At 45.6% G+C, this 27,672-nt stretch overlaps 1 protein-coding gene across 1 annotated transcript; it reads right to left on the bottom strand.

Annotated features, from left to right (window-relative positions):
- Positions 1-7: 7 nt before the first annotated feature.
- NUP85 (nucleoporin 85) lies at positions 8-27,672 on the bottom strand. Its single transcript, XM_082859881.1, has 19 exons — positions 27,596-27,672; positions 25,086-25,179; positions 22,759-22,921; positions 18,430-18,500; positions 17,851-17,894; positions 16,652-16,721; positions 15,366-15,487; positions 11,940-12,074; positions 11,713-11,835; positions 11,371-11,502; positions 11,016-11,122; positions 4,112-4,195; positions 3,890-3,955; positions 3,549-3,700; positions 2,688-2,805; positions 2,483-2,583; positions 974-1,125; positions 545-646; positions 8-163 (listed from the first exon to the last, which is right to left on the bottom strand). Exons 1-19 carry the CDS (start codon positions 27,626-27,628, stop codon positions 62-64), a joined length of 1,971 nt encoding a protein of 656 aa, XP_082716007.1. The 5' UTR covers positions 27,629-27,672; the 3' UTR covers positions 8-61.

The raw sequence follows: 27,672 nt of genomic DNA, 5'->3' as shown, positions 1-27,672 counted from the left end.
CATTTATTCTTTTAAAAACGTATATACATTGCCTTACAAAGATAACATGTTGGAGCTGGCCTCAGGAACCTTCCAATGAGCCTTCTTTTATGATTGACCGGGCAAGATTCCGTGCAAGAGCAAGTCTCAGCATTTCCACCTTGGTGGTCTCTACGTCATCCTCCTAAAAGCAAAGAGCCTGCATGAGGCACAGCAGGAAGTTTACCTTCTTTATAGTTCCCAAGACTCTCTAATCCAAAGGTAGATAAAAGGCATACAACGTTCAGTAGTATCTTCCAGCAAGTTCTCAATATTAAAAGATGCAGCTGCATGCAAAGGACCACTGTGACTGACTGACAGGAAAGAAAAAACAGACGAGAACACTAGAATCACCCCATTTTCTCCTAACATAAGTTGGCATGTCACAGTTACAGGTTAAGAGGTATCTTAAGAGGCATGTGAGTTTGTAAGGGGCCAACATCTCGGGGTGGGAGTACACCTGAGCTAGAAGGAGCCTTTTCTCATCTCCATTGTGGTACCAACAAACTGGAAAAGCTCAGCTGACCTGGAGTTGCTGGGCATCAGGCTCTCCACGCACTGGTCTTCCTGAGGTCAAGTCCTCCAGACATCTCATCAGCTCGTATGTTTGCTCTGCTGAAAAAATCACCTAGGGGAGAGACGCTGCTTAGCTTAGCTGCTCCCCAGCCAAAGCCTGCAGTGGTTTGGGCACGGGCTCAAGCCGAGACAGCCTTTCTTGTATCTCACTTGGAGAAGTGTGCTTTCTGTATGCAACCCTGGGAGGGTAGAGCAGCCCCCCATTCTCACTCCCAGCTCTTGTCAGGGTCCTGGGCTGAGCACTGTCAGTAGACAGATGCCACATTTCAAATTAAGTAGTTTTTCTTGTGTAGATATGGATATCCAGAGTGGGCGCTATAGGGGAATACACGCATGCATGCGCACACGCACAGAAGATCACTGTGGACTCAACCTGTACCTGTTTCTGTTCCAAAAGGGGCAAGGCATCTGTTAGTAGTGTCATCCAGAAAGTACGGGGGGCAATCTGCGACGTCATCAACGACAGGAGAAGAGAAGCAGCATCAACGAAACGCTTCTCCCCATATAACCGGTGGAACTCGCGGTACTTTCCTGTTGAGAGCAGAGCACACTAAGTCACCTCTGACCCTAAACAAAAGAGACCCCAGGCCAGCCTTTCCACAGAGCAAGGAAACTCTTCCAGAGTGGCCTCCAAGCTCACGGGCCAACAAGACCAAAAGGATTCAAAATACACGCTTAAAAGGGGTTCCAGGGCTTCCCTGGTGGTGCAGTGGTTGGGAGTCCACCTGCCGATGCAGGGGACACGGGTTCGTGCCCCGGTCTGGGAAGATCCCACATGCCGCGGAGCGGCTGGGCCCGTGAGCCATGGCCGCTGAGCCTGTGCGTCCGGAGCCTGTGCTCCGCAATGGGAGAGGCCACAACAGCGAGAGGCCCGCGTACTGAAAAAAAAAAAAGGGGTTCCAGAGAGCCAAACCTGGGAGAATATAAGCATCAATATAAACAAAAGTCATGAATTATATAACAGATTGAATAAAATAACCCATAAGGCCATTACTGATGTAAATGAAAGAATAAACGGGGACGAAGAGGAAGCCTGCCATACAGTGGAATGCCAACTATGAAACACAAGGACTGGCAGGTGAGAAAATCACCGGTAGTTACTAAAACTAGTGGGTCAAAGTTTGATGAGAAACAAGACATTTAAATAATCCCAAAGTATCCCTCCACAAATTGTTAAAGGGAAAATCTTTACACGTGACCAAGGTGAACTCCACCAATAAGGGGACGACACTGAGGAGGACACATCACCTCAGTGGAATTCCTGCCCAAATATACAACCTGAGGCTGCTCATGGATAATCCCCAAGTGAGAACATTCTACAAGAGAGCTGCACTGACTCTTCAAAAATGTCAAGATTAAGGAAGCACCAAGAAAGGCAGAGGCACTAACGAGCCATGAAAACTAAATGCATGAACCCAGACAAAGTGAAGGACGTTACTGGGACAACTGATGGAATCAGAATACGGATTAGATGAGAGTATTATATCAACGTTGAGCCTCCTGATTTTCATAACTGGTTATATAAGAGAATGTTCTTATTCTTAACAAATACATGCTCAGGTATTTATGGAGAAAGTCTCCATATAAATCTCCAACTTACTTCCCGACTGTTCCCCAAAAACCTGATTGAGAGAAATGAGGCAAAGTATAAATAACTGGTGAATCTGGATAAAGTGTGTATGGGAGTTCCTTATTCTTTACACTACTTTCACAACTTCTAAGCTTGAAATTAGCAGAAAATAAAACGTTACCAAGAAATATCCTTTGCAGAGACTGGTACACAGGGTTCTATGTGTTTTAGACTGGAGAAGCCTAGAACAGTCCCTCCAATCTCCACAACTGTCCACCTGTGCTGAAGGTCCAGGGGACAGAGCCCAGAGAGACTCACCCAGGAACGTCAGTCGATCACTGAGCATCATGGCTGGCCCCAGGTTGTCAATGAGATCCAAATCAGAAAAGCAGCCTCGCTCACAGTAATCCCTGAGGAACCTACAAGGCCCGGCCCAGAGGTCAGAGCAGCAGTCCCAGGCCCACCTCCTCAGCCTCCCAACTGCCCAGGCAGTACCCAGGAAGCACACACAGACTGAGCCCACCTGTCTGAGACGAGCGTGGCGAAGGCGGCATCTTTGGCTCGAATGCTCCAAGAGAGGGCGGAGCCCAGGCGATTGTTGCGGACAGCTTTCATGGCCAAGATCTTACAAATGCTGCGAACTTTGCAGGGAAAACAGTAAAGATGAAACTTTCACCCTACAAATCACTCCATTCCTGAACCTGCTGGGATAGGAGCAGCTTCCCAGCTCCTCTGAGCTTTACACGGCTTCTCTGTGGGCTGCAAATACAGTCTGGCCTGCAGAACTAGGAACTTTGAGGTTTATAAATTGTCTCCTGGCAGGACTGGCTTTGTGAGTGGGTTTCATTTCAGGGGTGGTAAAAATCTTTGTATTGCTCCCCACAGATCAGCGCCTCCATTATCTGTCCACATGCTGAAAATGCTACCATCCTTTGGGTCTTGAATGCTATATGCTTTCAGAGACGGTCATAAACATGCAATGCCTCTGGGAAGAACAACAACTTAGGTTTTTATCATTCGACGCTGAGGGGGAGAAGAGGCCACCATCAGCATCGTTCCCTCCCTGTGCTCTCCCCGAGCCACCTCCGGTCCTGCTTCCCCACCCAGCCAGCCTTAGCCAGCAACAGCAACCCACCTGGGACAAGTCACCTCGCACCTGCCCCAGCCTGACCTCTGGCGAACACGTGAAAGAGTGGATCAGGACCTTTATAACCAGGCAATGGGCTCGACTGCTTCTAGGTGCCAACGGATCCCTAGCTCTTTGTCCCTCCGCAATGACTTTCCTGTTTTTGGTTTACCTCCTGGCACCCAGTGCCCAGACGCTCTCCAGGCTGGCTCACACGGCATGAGCATAGAGGGTACGCTGGGAGGACAGCCAACTCACCTTGCTCAGTCATCTGCCGCTGCTCGCAAACCCGCAGCACCTTGAGGGCTTTCTGCTCTGTGCTCAGAGGGATCCGCTCAATATGCAGCTCCAAGGAAACTCGGCCCAGCTCAGGGCAGTAGTCAAAGTAATCCACCCCCAGCTGCCACAGGCTGCACAGGTCCGAGGAGGACAGACGTGAGGGCCTGGGGCTTGGGAGTTAGCACCCAAGGCGGCTCCTCCCCCGGACCTTGTAGCCTTCAGGGAACCAGACGGGAGAGAACACAGTCCAAGCTCCACTGGCAGCAGCCGCCTGCTGAAGAGCACCCCGCTGCCACCCCACCCCCTTGGGGCCGTCCTACCTGTGATGAGCAAAGAGTCCTGAGGCGTATTCCAGCAAGAGGAACTCTCTCATGTTGGATCCAAAGCTGGAATAAAGCATAACATGGGACCAGGACTCTGGGCCTGCTCTATTCAGGGCCCCCTTCGGCAGCCCAACCTCCCTTCTAGGCACTCGGTTCAACCCACCCTCAAGAGCCTGTATGGCGGCAAGAAGAGGGTTGGCATGGCCATGGCGTACTTACTAGAGGTTGTGCGACTGGAGGAGTTTGCAGTGATCCAGCAGGTCTGTCAGATGGGCCACAAACCACCAGTTGCTCAGGGCGATGCTACAGGTTCAGACACAAGGCCAGACTCAAAGTCAGGATGAGAGGGCATGGCCCACACGAGTGGAGCATAAGCAGGAACCCCACGTCTTTTGCTTAAAAAGGATGGCAGGGACAGAGGCAAGCTGGAATCTGTCTGGAAGCACAGACTGAGAAGTTTCTGCCCACTAGGTGGGGACTAGTAACAGACACTTAGAAGGACATTTAACCCCCAAAGCAGCAGCCGATGATACATTTCAATGGAGAACGTCACACAGAAAATGAAAAAAAATCCAGGAACCCAATTAGATATAGGACTGAAAGGGACTTCCCTGGCGGTCCAGTGGTTAAGACTCCGCACTTCCAAAGCAGGGGGCACAGGTTCAATCCCTGGTCGGGGAACTAAGATCCGCCTGCCATGCCACGCGGCCGGTGGTGGGGGAAAGAATAAAAAAATAGAAAAGGACTGAAAGATTGCTGGGTTTTGATTCTTAATGAAACATGGAATTCAAAAGAACATTTTCTTTTGCATTGGAATTTGCTGTTAATTTTTCTGTTTCATAGTTTTGATTAGTGTACTTTATGAACACAACTATATATATTAGGATGTCACTTAAAAAACCATCTTGTGTTATCTATTAACTTTGTTATCTACTACTACTTTGTATAAAGAAATTATTTTTTGTTCGGTTACATGATTTGTAATTTGATTTTATTGGATATATAATCTGACACATAATGGAAAGTCAGAAGTCCTTCCCCAAACCACATTTTAATCGAAACCTAGAATCATCTGTAGCCCTTGTTAGAAATGACATTTCCTAAGGCCCTCTGAAGGTCTGATTAAATTTTTTTTTTTTTTGCAGTACGCGGGCCTCTCACTGCTGTGGCCTCTCCCGTTGCGGAGCACAGGCTCCGGATGCGCAGGCTCAGCGGCCATGGCTCACGGGCCCAGCCGCTCCGCGGCATGTGGGATCTTCCCGGACCGGGGCACGAACCCATGTCCCCTGCATCGGCAGGCGGACTCTCAACCACTGCGCCACCAGGGAAGCCCTGATTAAATTTTTTACATCACCAACTTTTGTAAACTCTCTAGCATCATTCTGTATAGATGTATAGATGTATAGCCTATGCACTTACTGTCAGTGTGCGTACATCATTTTGAGTTATATTTTTCATTTGTTACTTGGTGTAGGCCTTCCTGTATCTGTATATAATGCCTGACTATTTTTTAAATCTTGGGAGAGGGAAAAGAAGCTTTAATGGTTCCTTTCTGTAAGGCAAGATCAACCCCAAGTAAAGTGGAGGGAGCAGACTAAGGCAATACACTGTCCCAGGCGTAATCATTCACTAAGGTAAACAGTTCTGCTTTCAGGATATCAAAAGAATGGGGATTGGTTTACACTGAATTACTGGATAAATGTTTAAAACTTTTGCCTTGATCTTAGGGATACGGATACTATGATACTTCATCTGCTCCAGAATTCCATCATTATGGAATGCATTTGGCCTCCCTAAATTTCGTATGTTAGATACATTCCAGCTTTATTAACAGCTATGCATATGTATCTGACGTTCAAAAAACTAAGCCAATTCTCAGAAACGCTTGTATTTCTACTACCACCTTCGAACACTAAGCTCTGTAAGTACATACATGCTATACAAAGCATCACGCTCCAGTGCGTTTTTGTTGTTGCTGCTGGCTGTGCCTCTCCGCTCGAGGGATCTCAGTTCCCCGACCAAGGAGTGAACCCAGTGAAAGCCCCAGAACCCTGACCACTAGGCCGACAGGGAACCCCCTTTGCTCAAATTCTTATAGGGTGCTTCCTCGGTCCAGGATTGCCTTTAACGATGACTTTCGTAATTTTGTAATTCTGCTGCGTTCCTTCTTGATTTTGTCCTTTTTAGACAAGAGTCCCAGTAAATCCGGTATCTCTTTATGACAGCCCCCTAAACAAACCCTGACTCGCTGGATGTCTGTTCTCTTAACTGTTCTAATTTCATCATAGGTCCTTTATACGTATCAAGTTTTTTTTTTACTTGGTTGCGCCAGGTCTCAGTTGCGGCATGCATGTAGGATCTAGTTCCCTGACCAGGAATCGAACCTGGGCCCCCAGCACTGGCAGCGTGGAGTCTTAACCACTGCGCCACCAGGGAAGTCCCAATAATTTAAAAGTTTAAAATATTGTTATTTCATTAACTAGAGAGCGATTTAACGAAGTGTGGCAACTAGACCTCACGGCTGCCCCTCAGTCGGTCACTTGCCTCTCTGTAGCCCTTTCATCTATAAAATGGAGTAATTGTACCTCTTGCCTACCTGAACTGCTGCAAGAAAAAAGTGGCAAAACAGATATAAACTGCTTTAAAAAGATTATTTTTGAACAGTATCTATATAAATAAAACAACAGTAAGCCTGAGCTTGAAGCTGACACTAACCTGTCCTCTACTTAAACTGCTTACCAACAGCTACACAGCTGTGTCCACAGGAAAGCACTGCAAACTGGTTCAAATCCAGTCCTGCTACTCAATGACTGACCACTTCACTTCTTTTAACTTCCGCTTCATTGTCAAAGTGAAGGAATTATAATGGTCAGTACAGTGCTTTGAGATTCTGAAGCTATCTTCAGAGTTATGAAAAATTCAAACAGATGAAATCAGAAATGACCAGTCCTAAGAATAAAATATCATATAAGGTGAGAAAGTGTAAACTGAGAAGATGTAAAAACAAGCTGCCTCCTCACATATAAAATCACGCACATCCCCCACCCCTCCTAGAATAAGTTCTTTGTAGAAAAATTAGTCATGAGGGTTGTCTGAGCAGAAGGCTGAAGGATGAGAAGGAACCTGCCAGAGGAAGACAAGGGAAAGGAGCATTACTGAAATAGAGGAAACAGCCAGTGTGAAGGCTCAGCGTGGAAAGTAAGCTTGTCTCGTTCCCACTTCAGAATGAAGCCCGTGTGACTCAAACTTCAAGGCAGGTGGAGGCCAGCTCACTTAGGGCCTTGTGATGAGAAACCACTGGGACAGTAAACAGGAGAATGACATGGTTTAAGTTTGTTTTTTTTTTTTTGCTGTACGCGGGCCTCTCACTGTTGTGGCCTCTCCCGTTGCGGAGCACAGGCTCCGGACGCGCAGGCTCAGCGGCCATGGCTCACGGGCCCAGCCGCTCCGTGGCACGTGGGATCTTCCCAGACTGGGGCACGAACCCGCGTCCCCTGCATCGGCAGGCGGACTCTCAACCACTGCGCCACCAGGGAAGCCCATGGTTTAAGTTTTAAAAGATTACTTAGGCTCTTCTGTGATAATGGACAATACAGAGACAGGTGATAGTGGGAAGCCAGCAAGGGACCACCTGTTAACAGTTCAGGGAAGGGCTTCCCCAGTGGCACAGTGGTTAGGAATCCATCTGCCAATGCAGGCTTACACGGGTTCAATCCCTGGCCTGGGAAGATCCCACATGCTGCGGAACAACTAGGCCCGTGCGCCGCAACGAGTGAGCCTGCGCTCTAGAGCCCACGATCCACAACTACTGAGCCCGCGAGCCACAACTACTGAAGCCCGTGCTCCACAACGAGAGAAGCCACTGCACCACAACCAAGAGTAGCCCCCGCTCGCCACATCTAGAGGAAGCCCACGCACAGCAACGAAGACCCAATGCAGCCAAAAATAAATACATAAATAAATTTATTAAAAAAAAAACAGTTCAGGGTAACAGTGATGGTGCTGGGCCATGTCAGTGGCTGGGGAGGGAGCAAGAAGTAGCTGGTTGTGAGATATATGGTTGTTTTTCTAAAAAATAAATGTATTTACTTATTTATTTATTTATTTTTGGCTGTGTTGGGTGTTCGTTGCTGCGCGCAGGCTTTCTCTAGTTGTGGCGAGCATGGGCTACTCTTCGTTGCAGTGCCAGCTTCTCATTGCGGTGGCTTCTCTGGTTGCAGAGCATGGACTCTAGGTGCGCGGGCTTCAGTAGTCGTGGCACGTGGGCTCGGTAGTTGTGGCTTGCGGGCTCTAGAGCGCAGGCAGAGGCGCATGGGCTTAGTTGCTCCACGGCATGTGGGATCTTCCCGGACCAGGGCTTGAACCCGTGTCCCCTGCATTGGCAGGCGGATTCTTAACCACTGTGCCACCAAGGGGAGCCCCAAGTTGAGCTAATAGGACTTACCAATAGACTGGTTAGTGCTTAAGAACTCAGTAAACAGTATGAACTTTGGTAAACGACCACTGAGGCCAAGGACTAATGAAAAGGCTTGAGTGACTGAGACTGGAAGAAGTGCTAAATGAAAACGGACACGAGGGTCTTGTGCAAGTCTGAACAACACAGGTTTTGGATGTTCACACACATATAAAATGGAGAATTCTGAATGCAGGCTCTAAATGGAACAAGTGAACAAGCTCACTGTTCAAAGATGTTCAGGGAAGACTTAAATTAGCTGCTCTGGGGTGGCCTCTGCTGGAAAAGGGAGAACTCTGGTGCCGGGAAGACCCGCGAAGGCCTATAGTGAAGGCCCTACCCTGGGTTAACAACTGTAACCCTCCAATGGACTGTTTGCCCTGCACTGGGGCTGCTGTCACCCCCTCATGCCAACCCCATGTCCTGCTTTTCTGGTGGCTCTGCAGCAACCACTGCCTCTGACCAGCCAAGATCTGGTGGCTGTGGACCTTCTTCTATGAATAGAGCGTAAGGGTCTGTACACACCGCTCTATCCTGAAGCCAAGGTAATGGGCTGGGCCAAAGGTCTGACAAGAAGATTCTAGATTAGGCAAACATTAAACTGGATCTCTTCTTAGTTTTTGAAGGAAGACCTATTTCCTTTTAGTTCGATACTTCTGGAGGACTTTAAGAGCACCAGGAAGATGCCATCTTGCCTAGCTCCCTGTAGAGTGTGTACCAGTTCCTGTTTTCCTTTTGCTGGACAGCAAGAACTAGCAGCTGCAAACCAGAGGGGAAGAAACGAACCCTTGGAGGATTCCCAACTTCTCCTTTCAGCTGTGGGGATAACAGGCAAACACGTGGCCCTTCAGCAGGGGCTGATGAACTGTGGCCTCCAAGGGCCTCTGTGCTCTGCTTCAGGATCCCTCTCTGCCCCTTAGGGCCTGGCATAGTTGCCATGGGGGTAATCAGGTGCCCCTACAGAAAGCTCCCTTCTAGCGCCTTGAGAAAGGATTCCCCTCATTCCCCTTTCACAGGGTAGTCATGAACCCAGCTGACATCACACCCAAAGCAGCAAGGCTTTCCTATACCACCAGCCCACTGGCCCAACCCCAGACAGACACACCCCTCTTCCCTGGGAATCGAGCTTGGGCCTGACCGGTACAACACGTGAGAAAGCAGGTGTTCACGAGACCCCAGGTCCAATCCTTCCCCATCCAGGAGGGCATTGTGTCTAAAACTGTGCTACTCTCTCTGAAGGTACTTCAGCCCTTCTTCCAATTCGTGGATGGGGTCCCGGGATTTGCTTTTCAGTGCCTCTTTCAGAATAGGGTAGGAAGTAGCTTCCCGATCAGAAAAACCCAAACTCCTAGATTCACAGCTAACAGAAATACCTCAGATCCTTTCCTGCTTGCCGGAGCAAGAGACACCCAGACTGAGGGGCTGCAAGCCTTACCCTTCCTCAACTGGCATGAGAGTGATGCCGTTTTCTGTGGCGTTCATAAAAGCCACTCCTCTTCATTGGCATGTCCTTATCTTTTCCTTCTACTGCCACTGAAAAGAACAAGGTATTTTCCCTTTTTATTGTCCTTCCTCCTTGCTCTGTTCAAATCTGTTTTGATCTTAAAAATCCAGATGTGGCTTATGAAGGAAGCCCTGGAAGAAATAACCCACTGCTGTTTAGACAACATATTCAGGAATGCCGATTACTTCAAATTATAGGCAGAGTCCCTGACAAAGCCAAATAACGATGCGCGAGCGCCTCTGCGAGTTACTCTCACTAACCCTCCATGCAGATGCCACGCTGGCCGCCAGCCACCATCAGCTGAGTTCTGTAAGTCATCTTCCAGCTCCACTAAAGTCCCTATTTCACAGGTTTGTGCAAAAAATACTGACACAAAGCCCCTTTTCCTTTCTCCAAATCTAACATCATTTTCCTGAAGCCCTGGCTTGCTTTCGGCCAAACATCAAGAGTAAGGTAGGGGGTAAGACCTTCCCACCGCCCAGATCTACTAACAAAGATCCAGTCGAAGTCGGTGAATCTGATACGCAAGCAAGGCCATCTGCTCCAGTTCCCAACCTTCTCCCTTCTCCAAGTCTTTGGTGCAACACCTACTTTTCTGGGCTGGACAAGAAGAGAGGGTACATTCTTTCTGACTTACTACACATGGGAATTTCTGGAAAGCTTTACCTTGGATGCAGTTTCACATTCCCTTTTCTGCCTTGCTGAAGGTTTGGGGAAAGGTCTGGGGAGAGGGCTGATACAGAACCCCTGCTCTGAACAGACCCAGCCGGGAGCCCGATGGTGTGGTGGCTCTTGGCTCACCAGAGTGAGACTGTTGAGAAGTCCCTTAAGGTGGCTGCATGTCCATCAGGTTCCAAGAAATAAGTCTGCTGGCTGTTTCCGGATTTTAAATATCAAAGTAATTTCCTGCAACCTTATTTTAAGTAAACATCCCTGAAATGCAAACTGTTATAGACACGTTAGCCCTCCAGCCTCAGGAAGGCCCCCAAGCTTGTCCAGAGAGAAGCCACTGTCTACCTAATGTGGCAAGAATGTTAAGACACCAACAAGAAGGAACAGGACATCCTAGAAAAGGATGGCAGTGCTGGCTGTACAACACTGTGAATGCACTTAACTGAACTGCACACCTAAGAGGGTTAGAATGGTGATGGTGCAGCAGGTCCTACCTGCACTCCTTGATCACTTGGTGGATGTCAAACTCGAAGGCTGCCATCAAAATGTTGTCCAGGGGTTCTGGGCTGCTCTCACCTCCCAGAAACAGGTCAAGGCTGGACTGTGGAAAGGTGGTGACCCATTCAGTCGCCAGATGGAAGCAGAGACCCAGGGGGGCAGGCAGCACTGCTGCATAGGGAACACTAGAGCAGGGTGATGGGGTCCTTCAAGAAGGGGCCAGAGGAAAGCTCCTGCCTGTTCTCCAGGGAGGTTCAACTCAATGAGGCCACACGGTGAAAACGACCCAGCAGGGAGCAGAGCCCCCAGGAGCCCTACTCCCCACACCCACCCCACGGAGCTCAGACTCACCTGGGCATAAAAGTGCAGGTCCATGGGTTTTACTGTGGGGTGAGAGTACAGGAGCCGGGTCACTAGGAAATGATACCAGTTACTCAGAAGCTCCTTCTGCTCCAACAGCGCAGCTTCATCTCCCAGCATGATCTGAGAAGAGAGATGCTTTCCCTTAGGTCTGGGGGTGGCCTCCCGATAATGCTCCTGACCTCGACTGGAGCATCTGGTTTGAAAGCTCTCTCCTTCCCTCAGAGCCAACGAACAGCCCTGTCTCAGGAGGACATGTCGTTGCTGCACTGGATGCCACAGCCCCCGGGGGAAGCCAACTTGGACCCTGGCCTGGACTTGCTTCCCACAGACCTTGCAGAGAGACTCGAGGTGAGGACTGGAGGCGAACGTGCCGTCCTGGAGGTGCCGCTCACATCCCTCGTGCCAGTGCTGCCACTTCAGCTCCAGCTCCGTTAGTGTCTGAGTGTTACCAGGCTACGGGAAGAGACGCAGAGAGATGCCATCACCGCACAAACCCCTTACAGTCACTGAATGAACCCACCTCCACGACCCAGAAGAGCAGGGCTACTCGCACATACGCTGAGAACAGGCATGGTCCGCATCAGGTCCCCAAGGATTCGGCACATGCCTGCAGAGGTGGGGCTGGTGTTGGCTTCCTTGGAGAGCATCTGTCGGGCCTCATCCAGCCGGCCCTGCAGCACCAAGACGGTCACCTGGGAGGGTACCCAAGAACACAAGCATTCACGGAGGCTCGGAAGCCACTCAGCCCACACTGGCTTCCTAGCCTTGGAGAAACGTGATGGTTCCCTCCCTCCAGAGGTAATCCAATTCGTCCAATCTCCCAGTTTTAACCTATACCATGCTTTTCAAACTGCACATTGTAACCCATTGCAGGTTATGACCAACTTTTAAAAAATAAATAAAATAGAAAATAAAAAATACCAGAGTGCATCAAATAAAGTGTTGGCTCATAAACGTTTCAGTTCAAATACATATACGTATATATACAAACGCTCAGTATAAATACAGTTGATCCTTTCTATTCTGATTCCATATTTGTGAATATGCCTACCTGCTAAAACTTATTTGTAACCCCAAAGTCAATATCCGAGGTGCTTTCACCATCATCTATGGACATGTGCAGAGGGGCAAAAAATTTGAGTCACCTGATGTGCACATTCCCAGCTGAGGCTGAATGAGGCGGCACTCTACATTCTGGTACCAGCTCTTACACTAAATTAGTGTCTTTCTGGCGATCTATTTAGTGCCACATTTTTTGTATTTTTGTGCTTTCTGTCGGGCCCCCAAGCGTTGTGCTGAAGTGCTGCCCGATTCCTAACTGCAAAGAAGGCTATGACATGCCATACAGAGAATGTATGTGTTAGATAAGGAAAGAGAACATAAGTGTTAGATATACGTGTTCATTCAGGCAAGGATTATAGTGCTGCTGGCCATGAGTTCAATTTTAATAAATCAATAATACATATTAAATAAGGTGTCTTGAAACACAAACATACACAAGATTATAAATTTATCGGCAGACAAAAATGTTGTGACCAGAGGCTCGAAAGAAACCTGTAATTCCCCTACAAAGAGCGATGGTTCAGTAATCGAGAGCTCAGGGTTCCAGGCAACTTTATAGACCATAACTATCATGAATAATGAGAATCAACATTATATACATACAAGTATATACGTAAAACATACACAGTAAAAGTTCTTCCATTAAGCCACGCTCAGAAAAGCCAAGGATACATAACCTGACAAGTCCCCAATTCCTCTCTCTAGCCTGGACTTCCTTCTCTGAATTCCAGACGTGTATATCCTACTGCCAGTCAATGTCTCCACTTGGCTCTCCTAGGCATCTTGTTTAACATGCCTGACAGTAAACACCCGGGCACCTCCAACTCACCAACCCACATTCTTCTATTTCTTACACATCCAATCCATTAGCAAATCCTACCACTGTCCTCTGCCTGGTTTAGGACCTCAGCCTCCAAACTGGTCTCTCTGCTCTGCCTTTGCTCTGCTCTCAGCAGTGTGGCCAGAGGACCCTTTGAAAACCTAAGTTAGATCACAGTGCTCCTTCGCCTGACTCTCCAAGGTCCCCGTCACCCCATCTGACTCAGGAGTAAAATGGGAGCTCTAACCTTGTCCATCAACTAGCTCATACATTTATGCCCTTCAACGAATTTAATCATAGAAGCCATGTGGGGTAGGTGTTGTTGTTATCTCCATGGTACAGAGGAGGGAACTAAAGGCTGTTAAGTAGCTCATTCAAGAGCTCACAGCTGGTAAGAGGCAGAGCTGGGATGCTAACCCGGGCAGTTTGGCACCACAGGCCATGTTCTTACCACTCAGCTACGCTGCCTCTCTAAAAGCTAAAGCCCTTACCCCTCCTCGCCTTCTTCAGGTCTCTGCTCACATGTCACCCCACAAGGGAGGCCTTCCTTGACACCCCTACTCTAGCACTCCCGATTCCCCTCCCTTGCTTTATTTCTCTCCACAGCACTTCACTTTACACATGCTACATATTCGACTTGTTTCTGTATTTATCTCCTGTCTCCTCACCCAGGATGTAAGCTCCGTAAGGGCAGGAATCATTGCCCTCTTTGCTCATGGTTGTTTCTGCAGTGCCTGCAAACAGTAGCACTCAATAAATACTGAGTGAATGAATCAGAGACTCAAAATCTAGGCCCAATAATTTCTGAGCGAAGTCTCTCCCCATTACCTGCACAGATCTCCTGGCACCAAAAGGCCCAGGAACAGCCTCAAAGGTGACAACTCCTTACTTGAATTTCAGATTTTATAAGTCTCCATTATTCAAGTCAACCAGCAACCTCCTCCCTGCTCCCTCCCAACTGCGTCACAGGTCGGTAGAGGTGACTGGGAAAGTACTGCTCTCACAGAAAGAGAATACATACACACAGGCTGACTTTCAAAGTGATAATCCAAAGTGACTCTGGGATCATCAATGTCTTTGTTTTGTTTTTGTTTTTTAAATATTTATTTATTTATTTAGGCTGTGCCAGGTCTGAGTTGCAGCACGCAGGATCTTCGTTATGGCAATACAGGCTCTTTAGTTGTGGCATTCAGAATCTTTAGTTGCGGCACGCGTGTGGGACCTAGTTCCCTGACCAGGGATCAAACCCAGGCCCCTTGCGTTGGTAGCACGGAGTCTTAGCCACTGCGCCACCAGGGAAGTCCCAAGGTCTTTGTTTTTAATAGCTTTACTGAGTTACAATTTATACATTATAAATATGCACCTGTTTAAGTGTATAATTCGATGAATTTTAGTGAGTTCCCAAAGTTGTGCACCATCACCATAATCCAGTTATTAGAACATTTCTATCACCTCAAAACAACTCTCATGCTCATTTATATCAAACCCCTGCCCCAGCAGCTATCCATTGGTTTTGTATTATCTTCATGCTTTCTAACCCTTAGATCCACAAAGAAATCAAAATTCCCTTCTCACTGCAAAGTCTACAAAGCATTATTTTTCTTACATGATAACTTAGTTCAAAACTCTCCCACAGGGCTTCCCTGGTGCTGCAGTGGTTAAGAATCCGCCTGCCAATGCAGGGGACACGGGTTCGAGCCCTGGTCCGGGAAGATCCCACATGCCGCGGAGCAACTAAGCCCACGCATCTAGAGCCCGTGCTCCGCAACAAGAGAAGCCACCGCAATGAGAAGCCCACGCACCGCAATGAAGAGTAGCCCCTGCTCACTGCAACTAGAGAGAGCCCGGGCACAGCAACAAAGACCCAACACAGCCAAAAATAAATTAATTAAATAAATAAATTCATTAAAAAGGAAAAAAACCAAAACCTCTCCCACGGAGAAGGGAAGAAAAAAGACCTAAGCACGTCTCCGTAATTGCAGACTCAAAGAACCAAATGCACACAGGGTCAGCAGGCAAACCCTCAGGCCTGCCTGTGAGCACAGGGAAAAGAGAATATAAGGTGGAAGGCAGGGAGGCCCAGCCTGCATGAGGATCTTACCAAGTTCCAGAATCTCTCGTGTTTGCTTGGATTCTCACTGCCCAGAACATCTGCCGACAAACTGTCCACCTCACACACATGCAGTTGGACCCAGTCAAGGAGGTGAAGGAGAAGAGGGCCAGCTGGAAGGAAAAACTCTCGTCACACACAAAAGCAGTAAATTCCACTTTCCCAAAGTACAGACAACGTAGGACACACGAGCTGACTATGTAGGAAGTGTTTTATCCCTCTTAAGTGAGCACACATGTGGTCCTGAATAAAGGGCTGAGCTAGCAAATGGACTTTTATGGAATGCTTCCTCTGGCCAGGAAGCTCCACCTTTCACTGACTCCTGGGAAGGGTTGGACATGAGACCCAGACCTCACCACCCCACCACCCCTCAGATTCTTCAAAACTACGCAATACTCACTGGCTATGTAAGTCATGGCCATATAGGGACTGGTGCCAGGTATGCAACAATGATAAAAACATAGCGACAGCCCTCAAACTCTACTGGAGGAGGCGGGCACATAAACAACTGATTTTAATTTCAAGTTGCTCCGTGCTTTAGCAGGAGTATGAGTAAAAAGCTATGACTGCAAAGAGACTATTAATACACGTTTATGAATAACAGTAAACATACACCGTTAAAAGAATGCAAAAAAGCCTGTAGCACCTCCAGAGAGCCCACTCGAGCCAGGATACCGTACTGACCACAATTTAATTCAAGATCAACAGAATAATTCGGAGTGGACCATTAACTTGTAGGGTTGCCCCTGCCCCAATCACTAGTGAAAGAATTGTCAAAGTGACTTTGCCGCCTACCACCTAATTCCTCTTCATATCCGTAAAACCCTTTTCCTTTTTAAAATTTTAAACAACAGAAATGTATTGCCTCACATTTCAGGAGGCTAAAAGTCTGAGACTAATGTGTTGGAAGGGTTGGTTCCTTCGGAGGCTAAGGAAGAACCTGTGCCACGCCCCTCCCCTAGCTTCTCCTAAAACTTTCTTAAGCTTGACCAGTCCATGATATAAATATCGACCACCCCTTTCGCACGCTAGTTTAATATCTGTTTTCTTGGTATTTTTCAGGGGTCACCTGCCTAAGAGTTTAGATTTTCAGAAGACTGATTCTTTTTGCAGTATCTGACGAAACAGCAGGCTTCTTTGGGTATCATGTAATACTTTGATGGTTACGTTGATGAAAAGCAATGAAAAGAGCATTCTAGGCAACAAAACACTCATCACAACATAGAAAAGGGCAGGGGGACACCTTTGATGCTGTGACAAGATGATTCTGTGCTCACCTGGGGCTACTTCAATAAAAAGAATCTCACAAAGGTTCCAAATGAGCTCCATTGCTGACAGACTGGAGACCTAAGGAAGAAATGGAGACAAAGTTTTGACTGAAAACATTCCTGAGGTTTTTTCTTAAAGCAAAGAAACAAAGGATAGCTTGAAACACCTCATGGTCATTTATTAACTCAACATCTACTGACTACTCCTATGGCAGGGTTTCCCACAGGGCAGCCAGTGAGAGAATTTTAGGGGGTGGGACACAGACTAATATTTTCTATTTTAATGGTTGTGGTTTTAGTTTAACGTGCATTAGAAAAATATAACTAGCTCATTACACCCATGATCTTGATGAATATTATGGTTTAGGAAGAGGCTTTGAGTGTAAAGGGAGAGATGATTTTTAGAAAAATATTCACTAAATAATATTACAATATATAGATACAGCAAAAATTGTCAAGTTGGTATTCAAGGGACTGACACTTAGGAAACAGTCTACTAAAAAGCAAACCCGGGACTTCCCTGGAGGTCCAGTGGTTAAGACTGCGCACTTCCAACGCAGGGGGCGCAGGTCTGGGAACCAAGATCCCATGTGCCGTGGCCAAAAAAAAAAACACAAACCCAATATAAGACACCAAAATAAATCGGGTCTGGACCCTGCCCTTAGGAATATGCAGTATTCCCTCCCCCATCATTCTTCTGTGCAAAATCACAGAATACCTTAACCATAAGGAAAAATGAATGTTTTGATGACAGAGATAATGCACCAGTCCCTATTCACTACTGAGTTTGAACAATATCAAAATTCTAACCAAAGAAAGAGAATTCTTTAAGTCATCTTCCAACTAAAGTTAAACAACCGGCAGCTTAAAAATGTTGGGTTCATTAGCTGAGTTCAGTTTATGAGACTAACCAGTGATTCCAAAAGCTTAGCTCACTATCTCAGGTGACACAATGTGGTTAGGATTTATATTTCCCGTAAGAGTTGAAAACTAATACAAGTATTTACCAAGCACATCCTTGTGTTCCAATGTGCGAGGCCTTGAAGGGGCACTGGCAAGTTCAAGATGATTCTTACCACCCCAAGGAGTTGCCTATCTACCCGGAAAGAGAGACTTCTGCAAAACCAGTGATTGCAATGCCACTGCAGGAGGGTGCTGAGGATGTAGCTGGACATGAAGGAGGTACCAGTACAACAAAAACCCCTTACCTGGATGCTAAACTGGCGGTCACTGGCTGGATCTTTACCAGCAACTAACAAAACACAAGACATTTTAAGTGAGCACTAAAACTTTAGTCTTACTGTTATAGCTTCACATATAAGTACTGTGGCTTGTGCCTTCTAAGACCATCCATTTTCACTATAGATTTTTTGAAAAAGGCTTCATAGCTCTGTTGTAGATGAATGATCTTAAACCAAGGCCTTCAAATTACAAATGGCTCTTTCAACTACAATACAGCAAATGTAGACACCACCATGTTATATAAGACTCTACCCAGCATCTAGGAGTCACATGGCTCTCGTGGTTATTATGACTTTAAATCACCAAGGTCAAAGAACTGGGAATGTGATTATCGAAGATCTTGAATTTGGTCCTTCAGCCTCATATGTGTCAACATAATATGTTCTAATTTGAAAAACGTACTCAAGACAATGGCCAAAAAATTAAGGATTATGTAAGATGGGAAAGTAGGAGTTTTGAACTGGAATGTCAATCAGATTTTAACTTGTCGTATTTACAGCCGGATAAATCCTTCAACTATTATCACATACAAACAAAGTCCTTACTTGCAAGCTGGTGCATTTCCTCCAGGCATGCTCTTATGACTGATCGGTAGTTTTTACTCACTCGAACCAACCTAAAAACAATGAAATGACATAAAAGACGAACGTGGAACAGTTTGTGGTGATAGAAAGTAAGGAACATCTTGTGAAGATAGAAAGTATAAAAAAAAAAAAAAGATAAGAAGTTGCTGAAAGACAGGAGCCAACTTGAAGGAGCTCCTAATGACCAAAGCTGAAACAACTTGAGCGACAAAATAAGTAAAACACCACATAACCCACTGACTAAAATAAATATCCTTGAGTCCACACTGATATTAATTGTTGCAAATGAGACCCACTGACGGACCCTAAAATTAGTGGCTGAAATTTGAGGAGAAATGGGATTTGCATAGTCGCAAGGTTTCTCCCCCAAATACTTATTAGTTACACAGGGAAAGATGGTAACTTTACAGTACAGAAACCACATTAACCACGCAATCAAGGTCAACAACAACATAAGAAGGCCTCAGCGTCATGAACCTCGTGATACGGTGTACTGAGAAGGACATATCACACCACTTCTGTGGTATTCTTGCTAAAAATGCATAACCTCTGTCCAATCAAGAGAAAGCACCAGACAAACCCAGGACAGTTTTGAGGGACGGTCTCCAAGACAATTGGTCAATATTTTTCAAAAGTGTCAAGGTCATGAAAGAGATGAGGGAGAAAAAAACTAAATGCAATCTCATTTGGCTGCAGAAGAGAAAAAAGGACATTAGTGGAAAACTTAGTGAAATTCAAATAAGGTCTTCACTTAATCATACTGCATCAATTTTTTAAAAAATTAATTAATTTTATTTTTGGCTGTGTTGGGTCTTCATTGCTGTGCGCGAGCTTTCTCTAATTGTGGCGAGCAAGGGCTACTCTTTGTTGCGGTGCGGGGGCTTCTCATTGTCGGGGCTTCTCTTGTTGTGGAGCACGGGCTCTAGGCGCGCAGGCTTCAGTAGTTGTGGCACGTGGGCTCAGTAGTTGTGGTGCACAGGCCTAGTTGCTCCACGGCATGTGGGATCCTCCTGGACCAGGGCTCGAACCCGTGTCCCTTGCATCGGCAGGCAGATTCTTAACCACTGCGCCACCAGGGAAGCCCCATACTGCATCAATGTTTAAGTTTCCTGGTTTAAATACCAGTAATGTGGTTATGTAAGATATTAACATTAGAGAAGCTTGGTAAGGGACGTACAGAAATCTACTATCTTTGTACCTTTTCTATAAGTTTAAAATTAGTTCAAAATAGAGTTCTTCAAAAAGGAAATAGCAGATTGTAAAGCAACTATACTCCAATAAAAATTAATTTTAAAAAAATTTGGTAGAAAGGGTTCTACAACTAAGCAGGTGGCAACAAGGTCAAGGTCATCTCTCCATCATCACCACAGGCTGTTTGAGATAGGAGAGACCTCACAGGTCTATCAGTCTGGGTCTTTGTTTTGGAAACGATGCAAAAGAAGCCTAAATCATGGGGTTTCCCTGGTGGCAAAGTGGTTAAGAATCCGCCTGCCAATGCAGGGGACACGGGTTCGAGCCCTGGTCCGGGAAGATCCCACATGCCACGGAGCTCCTAAGCCTGTGCGCCACAACTACTAAGCCTGCACTCTGGAGCCCGCGAGCCACAACTACTGAGCCCACACGCCACAACTGCTGAAGCCCACACGCCTAGAGCCCATGGTCCACAACAAGAGAAGCCACTGCAGTGAGAAGCCCTCGCACCACAACGAAGAGTAGCCCCCGCCCGCCGCAACTAGAGAAAGCCCGCGCACAGCAACAAAGACCCAACGCAGCCAAAAATAAATAATAATTAATTAAAAATTTTTTAAAAAGAAGCCTAAATCATGCTCTAAACACACACGCACACACAAACGAAATAGAACAAAACAAACAGAAAGCAATTGGCTATTAGTTACCAATATGCACATCCTTAGCAAGAAACATTAGTTCTAAATGAAGAAACCTAAAGGCCACCTACTGGCTCCATTTATTTTCATTCTTATTATTTTTTTTTTTTCTGGCTCCATTTAAAGATGAACAGAAGGGCTTCCCTGGTGGCGCAGCGGTTGAGAGTCCACCTGCCGATGCAGGGGACATGGGTTCGTGCCCCGGTCCGGGAAGATCCCACATGCCGCGGAGCGGCTGGGCCCGTGAGCCATGGCCGCTGAGCCTGCGCTCCGCAACGGGAGAGGCCACAACAGTGAGAGGCCCGCGTACCACAAAAAAAAAAATCAAAAAATAAAGATGAACAGAAGCTACAATGGGGGCAGCAGGAGGTGAAGCAACTTGCACACACTGTCTCACCTAATCCTCACTACTCCTTACCCCCTTTCACAGTCAAGATTCAGGCCCAAATAAATAACTCACCCAGGCAAGAAACAAGGTAATATGCTAACCCTCATACACAAAATAGGAGCTACCATCCCACCATTAGTAGGATATTTACTAATTTATTAATTCAGCAAACATTTTAGAGCACCTACTGAATAGATGCACGAGGAGATCTGGGAACAGAGGGCCCACATAAATAAGATGGGGTCCCTGCCTTCCAGGAATTACAGGACTTCTGACATATTTTTTCCTTGGAGTCATAATAGATTTCTCTGAGTTATCAATATTCTGTACCAGAGCCTCTTGTCACCAGTGATCTCTCATACACAGACACACACATAGACATAGACAGACACACACACGCACGCACACATGCATGCGCGCGCTGACCAGGGTATCCTCCAGGGTGATTTATTTGTAAAATGCTTATCAAGGAAGTGAAATACTGTGACACTCTGGTTAATAATAAGACATATAAAACTGGTCTTCGGGACTTCCTGCAGGGGGTGAGGGCTCGATCCCTGGTTGGGGAACTAAGATCCCCCATGCTGCGCAGTGCAGCCAAAAAGTAAAAAAAAAAAAAAAAAAAAAAAATTAAAACTGGTCTTCGTCCCCAGTCCCTGACCCACAGCTCCTAAAATCTTTGAAAATTCCTAAGTGATAAGAGTGCTAGAAGCATCTTTTGTTCCAAATCTGGGTGGCTCCTGGATGAGGGCTGGTCACAAGAAAGACCAAGTCGTAATTAGAAACTTGAAATTTTCAGCCCTGTCCCTGACTTCTCTAGAGAGGGGAGAGGGCTGGAAATGGATAATAATTGATCATGCCTACATGAGGAAGATTCCATAAAATCTCAATAGCATGGGGTTTGGAGAGCTTCCAGGTAGGTTAACACATCCGTGTACCAGGATGGTGACACAACCCAGCTCCAGAGAGACAGAGGTTCCTGCACTTGGGACCCTTCCAGACCATGCCCCACATACACCATCCGGCTGTTTTTCTGTGTCCTTTCTCATATCCTTTAACGAACTGGTAAATGTGTTTCCTTGAGTTCTGTGAGCTGCTCCAGCAAATTAATCAAACCTAAGGTGGTCATGGGAACCTCTGATTTATAGCCAAGTTGGCCAGAAGCTGTGGGTAACCTGGGGACCCACTATTTGTGATTGGCATCCGAATGGGGGACAGTTTTGTGGGACTGAGCCCTTAATTTATGGAATCTGATGTTATCTCCAAGTAGACAGTGTTAGAATTGAGTTGAATTGTAGGATACCCAGCTTGTTTCAGAGAATTGCTTGGTGGGGGAAAAATCCCAGACATCTGGTGTCAGAAGTGTTGTGAGGAAAACACAGGAGGGAAAAAACTGTTTTTTTGTTGTTGTTTTTTTCAATACAGATACCAACACTGTCCATTCCCTAACCGTATGAATGGACTCTAAGAAAAACCTAACACAGGGGTTCTCAAAATCCACTGTGCTTAAGACTCACCTAGAGATTTTAGGATCCACCCCTAGCAACTGTGGTGATATGAGGTGGGGCCTAAACAAGTACCTGACACTGATGCAGTTAACTCATGAACCACACTCCAAACAATTCTAGTCTATAAATAATACAAGTTTTCTGGTCTCTTCACAAAAAAAAATGCTTTAAAAATAATTCTTTAAAGACAAAACAAAACTCCCAAGAGTGGAACCCATTCAATGACCCTCAGGTGCTTGTCTGGCTTAAATTTTATTCTTTGGAGGGTAAGTGAAGGAGGAATATAAACAAAGAAGCAGTAAGTCAATCAGCAGCCACCCGCACATTCTCTGTAAGACATTTCCATCCATGCCCATTTATACTGCCCACTAAAGAGGACACAAACTAGAACCAGGAGTCCCTGATTTCTCCAGGAGAGCCATCCATCATGCAAAAGGATAAGGATGCATTTCATGCGGTTTCCCACAGTTCAGCTCTGGGCTGCAGCACCTATCAGCAGCCTACTTACTGAGTTTTTCTGGATTTTCCAGTCAACTCTTCTTCAATTCTCTGGAGGCCCACAAAGATCCCATGGGATTCATTGAAGAGTTTTCTCAGGATTTGAGAGTAAACATCCTCATTCTTTCGGATTATATGGATAAAGGGGCAACCTGGCATCACGTCTGATTTTTCTGAAACAAAACAGAAAAAAAATTTAACACCTATCACCATCATCCTCATGAAAGAACCCACTCTAAAAACTCTGAGTATCTAATTACAAAAGCTTCAGCTTCTTTGCTACTGATTTCACTTATTAAAAATGATACGAATTATCATTTATCCACACGTGAATTTTTACTTTTCTTTTTTTTGATCGCGCCACGCAGCATATGGGGTCTTAGTTCCCCGACTAGGGCTCGAACCTGCACCCCCTGCAGAGGGAGCATGGGATCCTACCCACTAGAATTCCCCACACATGAATTTTTTTTTTTTTTTTTTTTTTTTGTGGTACGTGGGCCTCTCACCGCTGTGGCCTCTCCCGTTGCAGAGCACAGGCTCCGGATGCGCAGGCTCAGTGGCCATGGCTCACGGGCCTCGCCGCTCTGCGGCATGTGGGATCCTCCCGGGCCGGGGCACGAACCCGTGTCCCCTGCATTGGCAGGCGGACTCTCAACCACTGCGCCACCAGGGAAGCCCCCCAACACACATGAATTTTTAAACACAAATGTTTACTCTCAGACTTTACTCCTCAATTCACTGGCATATTTTGTAATGACCTTTCACCTCCATCAACTGAAATATACTAGAAAAAAAGAGTAAACTCACTTAATATTAGCCTATGTAATATTCAGTAAACAAGATAAACCTACAGCTGAAGTTTTATATAACATCAAAATAAATATTATTTTTATATTACTTTTTTACTGCCACTACTCCTAAAACAAAGAATCAAGAACTGACTAAACTATTTTGCAACAGTGATGAAAAGGCTCTATGATAAATTATTAGCCACCAACTTGTGGAAATTTCTTATAAACAACTTCTCAAATAAGTTGTGATAATGTTCAATGGCTTGTCTTGAAAGTGATTTCAATAGATATAAACAAAAACAGAAAGAAAACCTTGAGTTTCCAACAATCGAGGACAAGCCAGAAATGTTGATAAGCTCTCCTATTAAATAGGAAAAGGGCCATCCAGACCTAGTCACCGAAGTTTCTCTTCTGAGCAACTTCCACAGCTCTGCCAAACTTGAGATCTTCAATACCAACATATCCCATAAATATTTAACAACATTAGGGATATTTTTTTATTTATTTATTTACTTATTTGGCTGTGTCAGGTCTTAGCTGCAGCTTAGCTGTGGCATGGGCTCTAGAGCGCGGGCTCAGTAGTTGCAGTGTGCGGGCTCTCTAGTTGCGGTGCGTGGTGGGCTCTAGAGCGCAAAGGCTCAGTTGCCCCGCAGCATGTGGGATCTTAGTCCCCTGACCGGGGATTGGACCCGTGTCCCCTGCACTGGAAGGCGGATTCCTAACCACTGGACCACCAGGGAAGTCCACGTTAGGGATAATTTTTAACTATAAAATGAAGAAAAACTACATTGCTTAAAAATTACATGAACTTCATACCATGTAATCTGCCAAAATTATATGACCTTCATTAGCTCAATCTGCTCCTTGTAAGAGGAGAACCTCCACATTTGGATAAAGAATGTTGCAAATATTACAAGAAAAATCTCTTCAGCATTTTCTGAGATTTCTCTCTTGAAAAGGAGAAAGGAAAATCAGATATCAAGATTTCAGTTTTACCTTTGCTACTAGAGGGAATCAGTACTGGAAAGGGAAGATCCATGTCTGATACCTAATGGAGCTTAGAAAACAAAGCCAAGGACAAACCATTTTGCTCTCCAGCTCATTTGTGCTATGTATTAACAGCCTACGAAATTCAATCAAGTTCACAATGCTACATAAAGGTAAGGGCTATGACATTTGCAAAAATTCAAAACGAGGGCACTATTATAAAGAGAATTAGTAAAAAAAAAAAAAAATTAATTAAATTAAAAAAAGAGAATTAGTTACTCTGGACAAAAAGGAAAAAAAGCTTCACGTATTCAAATATAAAGAAAATCTTTCTTTAACACTGGAAGACCATTGTTAACCATTTTTCCTGGACTCAAAATCTGCCAGGTCTCATAAATCAATGAAAATCTTAAATAGCTACATAATTTCAAAAATGAACAAAATAAGGGCAAAATAAGTGCAACTGTTTCATATTTCGGCTAGTCATACCTGAGAGAAGAAAAAAAAAAAACAAATGTGCCAAGATAGATAATCTAAAAGAAAAGCAAAGAAAAACTACCTTTTTTGTTGAAAGACGTTTCACACACCAGCATCTCCCCTGGACCCCAGTCAAAACACATTTGCTTCTTCTGGGAATTCACTCCCGGAATCAACTAGTAAAAAAAATAAGGCACAGAAATTGTTATTCTTCCTAAAGGCTTTGCTTTCAAATTACTTGCAGGTATAATCCTAGAAGCCAGTGGTCGTGAAAGTTATTAAGTGCTAATCTATGAACACAGCTGAGTGTGACTGAGCAGCCCTGTCTGTTAGACCCTAAATGAACAAGTGAATTTTGCTAGGCACATCAACCCAGCCTGTCACTTCTGAAGTGCTGATAAAAAGGAAAGCTACACCCCAATCAATTACTATATGGTAATTCAGTGATCTGTAGTTCAGAAAAAGGGAAGTTAAAAAAATTAAAAAGGAATTGAACTGTTTGTTACTCACTAAAAAGACAGAGACCTCCAATCCCATGGCTTCTGTGTCACATCTTTTATGACTTGATTTTTTTACTCCAACTCAGACCAATCCCTCTAAGTCTCGGCTTCATAAATCCAACTGCCTAATCCACACCTTTATGAGCTGTCTAAGCTCTAGAGCTATATCCATAACGTCAAGAACCAAAAAAGGAACTCTTGATGCTCATTCCCAAATCTCATTCCACTCCCCCAGTGGGACCAAGCCTTTCCCAACTGTTAGGAACAATCCTTGTAATACCCCGCTTTCCCTCATCACCCACTGAGTTTATTTTAGCTAAATATGCATCTGTCCTATACCCCAGCAATTCCATTTCTAGGAATTGTTTATCTGCAAAGTAACAACCAAAGAAAGACAACAAGAACTGTAACTTATATTTTTAAGCGCCCTTGACCTAAAAAGATAAGACCACTGGCCTAGAAAAACTGCTCAAGATTATTCTCTCTCTGAATCTACACTTAAACATCCCTGAATCTGCTAATTACTAACTGGCCTTCATGTGCCTTGATAAGAGGAAGCAGCTGCGTGAAGAGCGGGCACAACAACTGCTACACAGGTGACAATGGTTTTCAGGGTTATTCATCAGCCTCCTGAGGGTGTGTTCAGCGTAAGCCCAAAGAGCAGACTAACTCTCAAACACCCACGTGACTGAGTTCGAACTTGCAGACTTGAGGTTCAGATTCTAGACTATGCAGTTCTGCCAAGATCATGCCCCCCTGAGAGGCTGTGTCCACAAGGCCAACCAGTTTCCTACCTGGTCTCCCCAACACCAATGTAAAGCTGGGTTATCACAGGTCAACCATCACTACTGGGGGCAAAATTAAGCTTAGATCATTTTCATTCCATTTGTAAATGCATGACTCATTGTCATGGTTCAATAACAAAGTGGCTCTCCTGGGCTGCACAGGGTACTGGGAAGGTTTCCCCATCCAAAGATTTGGACATAAGTGAAGGAGGGAAAAGCAAGATAACACGTAGTCTGTAAAAGTTCCAGGGATTCCGATAGCCTAATTTTTCACCCCGGAAACACTGACATAGTCCTTGATAGACATTTAATATTTAAGATACTTTATGTATGCATTAAAAGTTAACAATCGATAGCATATAGGAGTAAGCTTGATAAAGAGTAACAACCCACGTTAACTGCTATTTGAGATCTCATGTCTCTTTTTGTCCAGTTAGCTTTGAAATGACTTCTATTTTCAGTTTTGAGTTCTGTCAGATACTGCTTTGCGATCTGATGGCTTTAGCTGAAAACTGAAGGCACCTTCACCTTCTAAAAAGCAAAAATACAAGGTCAGGCAACTTGCAGTTTAGTGGGGCTTATAGGTTACCAAGAGGTAAGAGATGCAGAACAAGCCTAAACGGACAGAAATATTTGACCTAGTCAGGAAAGGCTTTCCTGACAAAGAGACTACTGGAGCTTGCATGTAAGAAATGAACAGGATATAAACCTGAGAGAGAAGAGATCCCAGGCAGGGGGAACAGTAGGTGTCTCTTATCTAACAACCATGAATCTCTTTATAAGCATCGTAGATCACCCACACCTGACATACTCTCTTGAGAGTTCAAATACAACTGAAAGGAAACAGAGCAATAAAAGCAAGAACAGTCGCCCGAAAGAATAATTATATCTAGTAAACCTTGGGCCTGCTCAAGCAAAGCCAAGCTCACGGCGTTGCGATGTGAAGCTTAGCTCGGCTGGGAGAAAAAAGCCCCAATTCCTGTGCTTGGTTCAAGCCCGCTCATTAAAGCATTAGCCCAAAAGGAAAACCCAAAGAAGTAGGAAGGTCGGGAAGACAAGGGACGGAAAGGGATGGAGTGGGGCCTCCAGGGCCAGGTATTCTGAGTATACAAAGGGGCAGAAACCCAGCGACCACTGCGACCCAAACACGGGCACCTAGTTAATGGGACTTCTGGACGATGGCAATTGTACTGAGGGAAGGGGACGAGCACCTCGCAGGCGGCAGAGAGATAGACAAGCCTGCAGGGACGAAGCGCACCCAATCCTCGGACCTAGAAGGCAAACAGTACTGTTCGGGGCACCCTTACAGTGACTGTCGGCTCGCCATCTAGCTCCTCCATAGCGCAGCACCTCACCGCCCGGAACTCGCAGGGTAGCCAACGCT

Source organism: Leucopleurus acutus, assembly GCF_964270905.1.
Source record: "Leucopleurus acutus genome assembly, chromosome: 19".
NCBI classification, from domain to species: domain Eukaryota; kingdom Metazoa; phylum Chordata; class Mammalia; order Artiodactyla; family Delphinidae; genus Leucopleurus; species Leucopleurus acutus.
Note: the sequence above shows the minus strand (reverse complement) of the source record. Positions and strands in the feature narration are given on the sequence as shown.

Excerpts from the sequence above, each read along its gene's own strand:
- NUP85 (XM_082859881.1), bottom strand. The coding sequence starts at position 27,628 with ATGGAGGAGCTAGATGGCGAGCCGACAGTCACT. Across the intron at positions 4,196-11,015 it reads CAAGTGATCAAGGAGTGCAG|CATCGCCCTGAGCAACTGGT; the intron begins GTAGGACCTGCT and ends CTGAACCTGTAG. Across the intron at positions 2,806-3,548 it reads GCGGCAGATGACTGAGCAAG|TTCGCAGCATTTGTAAGATC; the intron begins GTGAGTTGGCTG and ends TTCCCTGCAAAG.